Source organism: Macaca mulatta, chromosome 1, assembly GCF_049350105.2.
Source record: "Macaca mulatta isolate MMU2019108-1 chromosome 1, T2T-MMU8v2.0, whole genome shotgun sequence".
Lineage (NCBI taxonomy): Eukaryota > Metazoa > Chordata > Mammalia > Primates > Cercopithecidae > Macaca > Macaca mulatta.
Window position 1 is genome coordinate 34,195,434 of NC_133406.1, and position 12,388 is coordinate 34,207,821.

The 12,388-nt window shown below is 41.4% G+C and overlaps 1 protein-coding gene across 1 annotated transcript in view; it reads left to right on the plus strand.

Moving 5' to 3' along the window:
• Positions 1-12,388, plus strand: part of PAPPA2 (pappalysin 2) — a 303,315-nt gene that overhangs the window by 209,776 nt on the left and 81,151 nt on the right. The window contains exons 14-15 of the mRNA XM_015123561.3: positions 8,003-8,174; positions 11,990-12,167. Coding sequence (XP_014979047.3) covers positions 8,003-8,174; positions 11,990-12,167 — 350 coding nt within the window. The remainder of the gene's footprint in view (positions 1-8,002; positions 8,175-11,989; positions 12,168-12,388) is intronic.

Sequence of the window (12,388 nt, forward strand, 5' to 3'; positions counted from 1 at the left end):
ATCCTTTTTTATGGCTGCATAGTATTCCTGGTGTATATGTGTCACATTTTCTTTATACAGTCTATTATTGATGGACGTTTGGGTTGGTTCCAAGTCTTTGCTCTTGTGAATAGTGCCACAATAAACATACGTGTGCATGTGTCTTTATAGTAACATGATTTGTAATCCTTTGGGTATATACTCAGTAATGGGATTGCTGGGTCAAATGATATTTCTAGTTCTAGATCCTTGAGGAATCACCGCACTGTCTTCCACAATGGTTGAACTAATTTACACTCCCGCCAACAGTGTAAAAGCTTTCCTATTGCTCGACATCCTCTCCAGCATCTGTTGTTTCCTGACTTTTTAATGATCACTATTCTAACTGGCATGAGATGGTATCTCATTGTGGTTTTGATTTGCATTTCTCTGATGACCAGTGATGATGAGCATTTTTTCATATGTCTGTTGGCTGCATAAATGTCTTCTTTTGAGAAGTGTCTGTTCATATCCTTTGCCCACATTTTGATGGGGTTGTTTGTTTTTTTCTTGTAAATTTGTTTAAGTTCTTTGTAGGTTCTGGATATTAGCCCTTTGTCAGATGGGTAGAGTGCAAAAATTTTCTCCCATTCTGTAGGTTGCCTGTTCACTCTGATGGTAGTTTCTTTTGCTGTGCAGAAGCTCTTTAGTTTAGTTAGATCCCATTTGTCTATTTTGACTTTTGTTGCCATTGCTTTTGGTGTTTTATTCATGAAATGTTTGCCCATGCCTATGTCCTGAGTGGTATTGCCTAGGTTTTCTTCTAGGGTTTTTATGGTTTTGGGTCTTACATTTAAGTCTTTAATCCATCTACAGGCAAACATGGTAAAGCCCATATCCAGAATCAAAAATGAGTGAAGCAATTTGCCCAGCACTGGGACCTCCAAGTCTAGTTCTGAACTTGCAAATAGGTCACATTCTAGGAAGAGATGGACATTTCCTGACAGATCTATTTTGAGGAGCCAAACTCTGTGCTGAGACTTAAATAAAGGGGCAGAGAAACTTCCACTTTCCCAGGTTACAGGAATGGAAGGAGAAGTCGGTTTGGCATAATAATTCAACATTTTTCTATCATGCGAAGGAAGAATCAGAATTACTGCTGAGATTCCTCTGTTTCCCTCAGATGAGAATCTTCAGAGGAGAAGAACTTGAATTAATTTTATTTTCCCAGTTAGTAGGGTTCTCAACACCTCAAAGTACCAGCATTGGTCCTCCCAAGAAGGAAATATATTTAACATTTAACCTGGTTCCTGTCCTACAAAGCAGAGATGAAGTCAGATGAGGAGGAAGCAGAATGGGGAGTCAGAATCAAGACTTTTTTCTCTGTTAGTTTGGATAAATAGCAAAGCTATCTAAGGATGAATGCTGTTATTGTCATTACATTTGGTTTTCAGTTGGTGGTGGGAAAATTAAATGAGGACTCTGTCTCATCCAGTCCACTGTGCATTCTATACATCCGACTCCTATCTGCTGCCAAATTCAGAGCATGTATTCCTTCTTAGCCCATACCCTCTTATTTCCATAAGAATCAATACAATGAAGTAAAATAATAGAGAAAAATCTGATCCTCTTTTACTACTTAACCTTCAAAGAGCTGTTTCTAGAAAGACCTCTGGGATTGCTATTTAGTCAGGGGTGGTACTTCTTGGATAAATGAATTACAATATTTTGTTTAACTAAAGAACTGAAAAGTTGGGACATTACTCTAAAAAAATACACTGGGCAAGAAAGATTATGAGAAACTCTTTCTTGAGTTCTCTACCACATCCTGCCTGTTCATGGGTTTTCTGCACTCCCACCCCAATACCACCATCACCTCATCTGTGAAACTCAATACCATGTTAAAGCTGGAAGGGCCCTTTGATAGAAGGCAGTTCAACCCCATCATTTTACTAATTTGCAGATGGGAGGCCAGGATGGTTAAGATACTTGCCCAAGGTCCTAGAGGCCAGCAGGGGCAAGCCAAGACCAGAACCCAAGTCATGTGGCCTTGGTCTACTACTTTCTTCATCACACTGTATTGTTTCTTGAAAAGTATGGTACAGATGCCAGTTTCTCTTAAGCAAAGCTAGATGCTAGATAAAAGTTGTGATCAGACTTTTATGAATGCCTGGGGGAGGGTGGATATTGACTTTAGAAAAGTTTATGAGCTGATGTCACCCTGATTTTAAGTCTGAGCTAAAACTCAGTTAAGTGCTTCTTTGTTGTTACATTACAATCTTAGTGTTGCAGGAAGTTCTGAAATATCCCATCATTTCTTTTGGGCTAAGTTTTCTCATTTAATACAAGAAATTTGAGTTGAATTCTCTTTAAGATCTGTTTCCATTTTAATGAGCTCTGGTTCCTCTAAAATGGTTGTTAAATGCCCACCATCCCCCACCTCCATCACAGTCAGGAAATGGGGTCTTTAATCTTTCACACATTCTTACATAGGAGAAGAAATGATTTTAGTACTGATTCTGACCGACTCTGATGTATTGTTGTAACCTTCTGAAGTCCTTTCAGGTTGGCTCAGACCCTCAGGGGAACCCTGAACCAAAGCTTCAGGGCAGCTGTAGGCAGAATAACAGGACTTTGCCTATTTGTTAGGAACTACTGAGCTCCGCAAATATGGACTTGGGTTGGAAGCTGTGCCAATGTCCCTGTGATGGTCTCAAAAAATGGATGACTAAAAGAGCTGCCTGGTTTGGCATTCTCTGGGGGACAGTTCTTGGAAAGTTTGTTGGTGGGGCTGGCCACTCTATCTGCAAAGAATGGTGTCTGTTTTCTGGTGTCTACCTTACCCTGTTCCTCGCTAACTATTGAAAGATGTAGGAAGACTTTGGGAACCTGCCCCTAAGTCTGAACCTGCCCCTACGTCTGTCTTCCGATATAAAAGTTGACTCCTTTCAGTATAGAATTATCTAACGTTGTTAGTCAGGAGTTAAGAGATCTGCACACACTGAATTTTCCTCAGTTCACAGTTTTAGGGGAAATGATGTTTTTATCCATGTTTTGAGATTTCTGCTTTTCCTTTGTTCTGTCTGTAAAGAACTGGAGAAAACTTTCCAGGCATCTCTTGCCTTTCCAAATTGCACTCATTCATTAAAGTCACATCAAATTCAATAATAAAACTTTCTCAGAAATAGCCATGAATTTATAAGCAGTAACCCATGATTTAATTATTTTTTTCTCTTCAGCTGTATTCAAAGTTTCTTCAGAACAGGGGATATGTTTTATGCTTTTGATCTACCTTGTGGCTTCTTTGTGATAATTTGAGTTTAATATAATAAAACATAATGATGAAGCAGTGAGGCCAATGTTTCCTTCTGGAGTCAGTCTTGGCCTATAGAATTTATTGACATATCTTTCAGGTTACATATATCTAGATCTTTATGGGGTTGAGCTTTACTCCTAGTGAGTATCAACACTTTGAAACTTATAAACATCAAATTCTGGAATCCCCCTGCAGGCCTACAGAATCAACATTTTCAGAGGATAGAGCAGGAGTAAATTTTTTAAAAAGCTTCCTAAGTGAGTCTAATGCACAGCTATGGTAAAGCCTGCCTCATGGAATAAGAGGGCCACTCTTAAGGGAGTATGCCAACAGAGGCTTCCCAAGTGCAGGCATCATTCACGTACACAACTAGCAAGGGAAAAACACACATCATTATTGCAGGGCATTGCTAGGATTGTGCCTGGGTGCCCACAGGCAGGTTCTGTACAAGAGGACAATAGCCAAAGGTTAACATACATTTTGAACAGAAATTCCTCAACCAAAAGCATGTTTTAAAACCTTATAACACAATGGCATTGGAAGTGAAGACCAGCAGAAAGAGAGTAGAGGCTTATCAGAGTGGAGAGGTAAAGAGCAAAGCTAGGGTTATGTGTAGGTGGTCATCCACATAGTATGATTTGTAAAGACCTACTGACTTAAACCTCCCTTGTGAAAAAATCATTTGGCTTAAAACACTGACTCTTGTGAGATGGAAATACCTGCGAATCACATCTGACTGGGTACATCATATTCTTACCTGAGAACACATTGTAATGGGGTGGGGAAAGAGCTGGAAACATAGATGGAAAGAGAGAGGGTGTTGCCAAAAGAGGATGCACACTGGGCAGGGCATTGTGCAGACAGTGGCAGCTGGACAAATATCATCACTTGATTTACTGTTATTTAAAAGAGAACTGCTCAAAACTATGGGACTATTAAATATGCTATGTTTTTCTCTTGCCTACCCTGCTGAGAAGCTCCTTGGCTCACTCTGGCCTCTGCTGCTAGCTCCTGAATTGGGAAGAAAGCAACAGGAAAGCAACCTCATCCCACGGGAGATGGCCCGGTGGTCTAGGCTGGCCCTGAGAGTGAGGGCTCTGAGATCCAGCCTGAGGATTTTCCTCTGACTCGCTGTGTGGCCTCCAGCCAGTCTCCAAACAGCTTTAGTTTCCTTGTATGTCAAACCAAGATAAATACCTAACTTCCCACTTCTCTGGGGCATTGTAAGGCTTCACTTCTGCCACTTTCAGTAAGGTTTGTCCAAAGACCATAAGAGGAAAGCTTTTGAGTTTTAAGATGAATTACTTTTAGTACTTATGTAGCATTAGGTAGAGAGGAGAATGTACTGGGAGGGTGGGATAATGGAGAACACAACAACCTCACTCAGAGAAGCAGTGTTTGTAGTGGAAGAGAAACCCAAAAGGGCTTTTGGGGTTGGGGTGCAAGGGAGAGAAGTCTACAATTGGTACCAGATGCCATCAGAAGCTAATGACCTGACAAACTCCGTCCTCATAAAACAAATTCCTTAAAAAGGAAGCAAATGGAAATATAAGCTAGTGAAAGAATTTGCAGCAGCTGCCCTAAAACCATTTCTCACTTCATAAACAGGTCTGGGTTTGGTCCTTTTCTTTCTTTCTTTTTTTTTTTTTTTTTTTGGTGTTGGTCTTATTTTATGCCACTTTCCCCTCTCATATTCTCCCCTGTCTCATTCTTCCTCCCTTGCTGCTCCTGCTGGATGGACTTCTCACACTGGCAGTCATAACAACAGTAGTTCCCATTTTGATGGAGGGAGGCTCATTCAGAGCATTTGTTTTGTGTCTTGTCTCAACATGTATTTGTCTTCAATGATGCCATGGATTAATTGGACGAAGTCACTCAAAACAGCACTTGCTCTTTTCACCCTAACTTCTTTCCAATAAACTGATGTGGACGAGAGTATTAATGACTCTCTGTTTTCCAGTACTTCCTGTTTAGCATGCTGAAGAAGAGATTACATTTGGAACATCCGTGGCATGTGGCATCTAGAGAACTGGAGTTCTTTAGCATCACTAATGAAGCATCATGATCACATTTCGTAAAGGATAGTCAGATTTTAGCTTCCTTGTCAGATAGATTAAGTAAATATTTGGAGACAAAAATGTATTTCCTACATTGCATATCAGCATTGAATTTGGGGAATTGGGGCTGACTCATTAACAACCCCCACCTTATATTTTTCTTCCTTCATCAGGTCTCAGAATGGATACTTCATCATCACAGGAAATAACCAGGGCTTAAACTTGTGAAAACATTTTCTTCACACCGATCACCTCCAATTCTTCCAACTTATACATAATAAACATAGAGAAAAGAAATGAGAGTATCGTTGGCATATAATTTAAATCCCAAGGCCATAAGAGCAGGGTCAACAACTTTAGCATGTTTAATTTGAATCCATCCTTTTGGGGCTAGTGCTTTTTAAGTCAAGACTCAATTATTTCAAGGTAGTAGGTGCATATTCAATGATGTTTATTCTACTTTCTCATATCATTGCCCAGATCTTTGATAGAATAGTTGACCACTAACACAATTCAGGGGGAAACAGAGCACACTACTGATGACAAGATTCATAGTAGTCATATCTTTTGGGCTAATAATTAGCACCAGGGACAACAACATCAAGAGCAAGAAAATATCTTGTTAGTCTTCCATACTAGACTATGTATTCCCTAAGAGTATGGTTCTTATACCACTGGTACTCAGATCAATGCCTTCCCAACAGAAAGTGCTCAGTAAATGCTTATTAATGAATGAGTGGAGAAAGATGGTTGAATCAGTGTTTAATGATATTTTCATATTTCAGATCCCTATTTGTCATTATAACATTTAACAAATTTCTCATTTTGATAGCCAAGGACTGACTTTGCTGTCTATAACATGAACAATCTTAATTTGGCAAATTTTTATTGTGTCGATTACAGCAAGTCATGTGTTTAATGTGAAGTGGGTAAGAGCCAGTTTTCCTCTTCAAAATGTCCATAATCTGGTTGGAACATTGAGCATTTAGGAGACACTCATATACTAATTACCTTGTGAATAAAAGGATAAATAAGTTAATTCACTGATTAAAGAATGAGAAAATGCATACATGACTATAATACAACATAAAGCAAAAGAAATGCTAGAAGTGAGCATTTTACTCACTGGGAAGTTCAAAGGAAGAGGGCATCTGAAGGGACTCTGAGAAGGAGGGTGTCTTAGCTCATTTTGTGTTGCTATAACCAAATGCCTGATTGTGAGAAATTTTTAAAGAAAAGAGATTCATTTAGCTCATAGTTCTATAGTCTTGGAAGTGCAAGAAGCATGACGCTGGCATCTGCTCAGCTTTCTTGTTGTGTCATACATAGCAGAAGCAAACACATGCAAAGGTGCAAAATTTGAGAGGCACCCTGACTTTATAACAACCTGCTCTCGTGGGAACTAACCTATTCCAGTGAGAACTAATTCAGTCACCACCATGAAAACAACACTAAGCTATTCATGAGGGATCTGCCCTCATGACCCAAATACCTTCCACTAGGCCCCACCTACCAATACTGCCACATTGGGAATCAAATTTCACCATGAGTTTTTTGGAACAAACCATATCCAAACCATAGCAGAAGGCCTTGTAGAAATCTCAACAAATTGAGCAAAGGTACTGAAATGGGAGAACAAAGAAATGGGGTGACTAACAGCAAACAGACCACTGAGGCCTTCTGCAGTGAAGCAGTAGAGGAATAACAACTCTGTGAGGTTGCCATAATTATCCCCATCTTATAGGGGAAGAAGCTGAAACACTTGGGAATGAATAACTCACTCCAAATCAAACAGGTGGTAAATGATGGGTCCAGGATTCAGTTCCAGAGAGCCTGAGGCTAATGCCCTTATTATTAACCTCCATGGTTCTGCCATGGCAAGAGGGTGACACTCATTTTGCTCCAGTGTATTCTTGCTGCTGTTATGGTCCAGGCTGAGTCTAGATTGACCCTGGCAATCCAAGATAGCAGTTCTCTGCTGAGAGGATGTCTGTGGAAGCATCTAGCATAAGTTAAGCATGGGACATGGATTGAAGATGTGTGAGTTTCCTCTTCCAGTAACCGGTTCCATTTCTGCTGAGTCTGTGCTACTCTTCAGTGGTATGTACTGCTATGGCTTTAGCAGTTGTCAAAATATTTCCATACCAATCGGTAAATTGGTGTTGCCTTTCTGTCATCTCAGAAACCTAGGCCCTTCAGGCGTGGCCTTCTGTGTCACCTTGTGATCAAACATTTGAAAGACTGATGCCTGACATAACTAGGGGCCTTCTGATTTCACTCCTGAGCTTTGTTCTGGATTTGTTCTAATTGCTTGGGACCCAGCAGTACTGGTTGTTAAATATTTTGAGTGTCATCCCATGATCTGTTCATTTCTGAACCATGCAGAACTCTTGGAATATGTTCTCCACCTCATTTCATCACCATTTGATCCTTCTGGAAGAAAAAACCATAGAAATTCAGCTAACTGTTACTTGTTAGCTGTTAGTTTTTATGTTTATTATTTGCTGCGTGGTGTTGGATAGTAGAACAAAAAGGGGATGAGTTAAATATCGGTTTTGGAGAAAATTGTTCTCTCTGGTTTAGGAGCCCTCCCAGACGGAGCTGCAAAGTCATCGCTGCTCCTTACTGGTTCTCAATGAGTCCTAAGATGCTTCTGTTTCTCTCATCCCAGCTGTGTCCATCAGCCCTGTGGGAAGCAGGACAGCTGTCCGTCATTGCTGCTTGATCACGCCGATGTGGTGAACTGTACCTCTATAGGCCCAGGTCTCATGAAGTGTGCTATCACTTGTCAAAGGGGATTTGCCCTTCAGGCCAGTGGTGGGCAGTACATCAGGCCCATGCAGGTGAGTGGAAAGATCATGATCACCAGGACCAAGTTCCTGGGAAGGGGGGGTATTCACGCTCTTCTCTCTGGCTCCACAGGGAAAGAGCAGATGTTTTTAAGCCATTTGAAAGGAAAACATGGGGGCTCTAACAAGCAGAAAGAAGGATGGCTTAATAGAAATGCAAGGTATATAAAAGTATGTACAGTGCTGATTAAGTGGGTTTTAAATTTCTCCTAAGGTGGGCAGTAAATGGGAGTGCTTATTCTGTTCTTCTCCCTTGTTTGTCTTTCTATCAGAAATTATTTTCCCTCCTTTTACCTTTAAGATGAGAATGCCAAAGTTCAGACTTGTCTGTAATTTTCAGGAAAGATCGGTTGTAATCAGCATGTCTGTGGTTCACACTGTCCACCCACCCTGCAACAACCCTCCAACAAAAAGACTGAAGAAATAGAATCTGATTTTCTCCCCAGAAGCATTAAAGCTGTTACTGAGGCAGAGATTCTGTCATGATTCTAACTCTGGCCAAATTTTCCAAATTTCTACAAGCTTCATTTCAAATTTCTACAGCACCATTTTCAGAATTTCAAGCTGGTCTGGAGGTAGTAGAATATGTAGATTAACAGGATGGCTCAGGAGACAGATCAGAATTAAATTTTGGCTCCACTGTATATAAGATGTGTAACTTTGGATTAAAAAATAAGCAAAACAAATTAATCTCTTTAAGCTTGTTTTCACATTTTAAAATGATTAGAACAGAGTGCTTATCTGATTGAGTTATGATAATGACTGGAAATAATGTAAATGCTTTTAGCAAAATGATAGGTACATAGCACCCTAACCGTTGTCAGTATTATGAGCATGATCATGTATTCTCAACTAAGAATTCTGTTTTCCATCTTTCCTTTAGAGAGTTCAATTCCCTACAGAGAAATTTTAAACATGATATCAGCCATTAGAAAACATGACCATATTATAAGATAGAAGAAGGATGCCCTAGGGAAGAGATGATGGTGCTTGAGGAAAAAAAACCAGAAAGGTGTGGTCTCATAAGCAAAGAGTGGACACACAACTGTTAACTAGACATCAGTGACTTACAAGAGTTGATTTTTTTTTTTTTTATTTTGTGCCAATTGATTGCTTAACAGGTTGGGAACCTGTGGTAGAATTTCACTTGCTTAGAGATGTCAGGATTTAAAGGTATGCACTTTGGCTTCAGCTGGCTTAGTTTCTGCCTAGAGAGAAACAGGTTTAATATACCTTGAGGCACCAACTTCTTGGTCTGTGATGCTTTAGTCAGGATGGCAGAGCCCTTATTACCTGTTGTTCACCCATCTCAACTCAGGCAAAGGAATGTCCACTCCAGAAAAGAAATAAAAAGACTGGAAAAAAATGCAGGGACTGAATCTACTCATGTGATAGGTGAAGAAGGGGAGAGAAGAAAAGACAACATGTTTAATGCATTAAAATTAGAAGCAAATTCAAAACAAAATGGACAATACCTAACAGAGACAGGAGAAGCACTAGGCAATATATGCAATATATGCAGATTTTGAGAGACATTCTTTGTTTGCTTGTTTGTTTGTTTTGAGACAGAGTCTTGCTCTGTCACCCAGTTGCCCAGGCTGCAGTGCAGTGGCACTATCTCAGCTCACTGCAACCTCCCAATCTCCACCTCCCGGGTTCAAGTGATTCTCCTGCCTCAGCCTCCTGAGTAGCTGGGACTATAGGTGAATGCCACCATGCCCGGCTAATTTTTGTATTTGGTTTCATTCTGTGTTAGCCAGAATGGTCTCCATCTGCCGACCTTGTGATCTGCCCACCTCGCCCTCCCAGCTGGGATTACAGATGTCAGCCACTGCCCCCAGTCTGGAGAGGCATTCTTTAAGTGATAGTGGCTCGTTGTAGTTAGAGCCAGACTTGCATGCTGTGTTAAGTGAGTGAGGGGCAGCATCTGGGCTGGGAGAAGGGTGGGAGCTCGCCGTTTGCCAACCACTTGGCGCAGTCAGCAACGGCACTCTCCAGCTGACCAAACGTGCTGTCACCTGAGGCTGGCCCCATGAAGGAAATTATACAATCCCTGCTCGTGATCACAAGACAGTGGGAATAATGCTTTTTGTTGACACAAGAACCGAAACTAAACAGAAAAATGTGTCTGGCTTTGAATTGGGTCCTTCTGGCAAGCAACAGGGAAACATTGGGAACCAGGAAGGAGCAGCTAGCCAGGAGTTGGTGTCGGGGGTGACAGGTGCCTTAAGCAGTCATTTTACCTGTGGCTTTGGTGCCACTGTGATTTCTTGGCAGGATGGTTGACTCAGCCATAGAAACTCCCCTTTCTGCCTTTGACCTTTGATAATCCAGTAGCTAGAATGTTGGCTGTGCGTTTTTCAAACAAGTGATAAGGTTCTAGGTCTCCAGATCCTAGCTTGTTACATTTCCCCCACCCTAGACACCTTCTTCTCCCACCTCCCCGTGTACTGCTGGGAAGTCCTGATCATTTTTCAAAGGCCAATCCTGTATTACCTCTTCTGTGGAGCTTCTACATGCTGTCCTCCCTGGCTGAGGATGGCAGTTCCTCCTCCAGCTCCTGTTGTACCATCATACAGGAGCATGCATTATACAATATGGCTTTATTGTTGCATATTTATGTTTTCTTTCTTCTTGATCTCAGTTTTCTACTTCTGTTTTATGGTTTGCAGTCTTTATATGGCATTCTTTCTAACCATTACAGAAGGGGATAGGCTATAACAAACAAAAATGTAGCTCTTAACATTTCCTTCTTTACTTTCTTTTCTGCCTTCCTCCCTCTTTTTCTCCTTTCTATTCTTCCTCCTTCACATGTTTTTGAATAATTGTTTCAACATGAGATTTGCTTGCCTGGTCGATTTTTAGTTCCTGGAAGATATCTTGTTTAGGACAGGACCTGGCCTTTCTAGGTGCTCAATAAATATGTCTTCATTGAATTAGTAGCAGTGTGCTCTAGGGCTGCCTTACTGAAATGGCAGGCCCTAGGAAATGGCTAGAATCTCTCATTTAACTACAAGGTTTGGAAGATGCCTTGTATGCATTAACTCTCAGCACCATTCCCAGTGGAGGTAATTATTTTCAGTAGCATTATCAGTTGGCTTATTAATAAGAGTGCCAGCAGGAGACAGATGACATACTCAAAAGTGGGCAATTTGAGAGAATTTAATCAAGGGACCACTCATAAATGTGTAGGCAGGATATAGGAAAATCACAAGGAGATGGTGCAGTATCCCAGGTGAAAGGGCTCAGTTATCACCCCTAGGCCTGAAAGGTTTACCTTAGGAGTGCAGAATCACAGGAAGAAGGAGCAGAAACTATGTGGAGCAGGCTTCCAGAAGATATAGTCAATCTGCAGTGACCCTTGGGAGAGAGTGGGGGAGAATCAGCACCCTGGCCTCCCTCTTCCCCTCTCCCTCTCCAGGCTCCTGACACTGTGTCCTGGATCTGAATGCAAGTACAAGTCAGAGGCATGAAATCCACTGGGGTCAGTTTCTCTGGACCAGAGCAGGGTGGAGAAGAGTTGAGAACAGGTCTGGAGGAGCAACTGGAAAGCAGACAACAGAGATGGCCTGAAGGAGTCTTGCCATGTCATGATTCTCTGGCACTAGCAGCCTTCTTTTATCAGCATCATACTGAGTATTGTAAGAATGTATATTAAAACAATGAGGCCTGAAGAGGGAGAAAGGCAAAATAATTTGTCCTGTTTTAAATGTTTAGACAGATAATCACCAAGACTCTTCTAAAGCCTGGAAACTACTCTCATAAGCCTTTTATTGTGACTTTGACAGAAGCAATTTCTCTGTTTCTAGAAGGAAATTCTGCTCACATGTTCTTCTGGGCACTGGGACCAGAATGTGAGCTGCCTTCCCGTGGACTGTGGTGTTCCCGACCTGTCTTTGGTGAACTATGCAAACTTCTCCTGCTCAGAGGGAACCAACTTTCTGAAACGCTGCTCAATCTCTTGTGTCCCACCAGCCAAGCTGCAAGGTATTGTCTGGTCAACCAGGAACTGTATGCAAGTTCTCTTCCATCCCTCGCTCTTGAGGGTAGTTTGGGACTCTTTTCATCACGCCAACACCTTTCCCATTTGCTCCACTGTGTCACCATCTTCTGATAACTCCAGAAAAGTCCCAAAGGGCAACACCACTCTTTGTCCCCAACTACTTGAAAGGATGCACTGGCTCAGGTTCTCATGAATGAAGGAATCT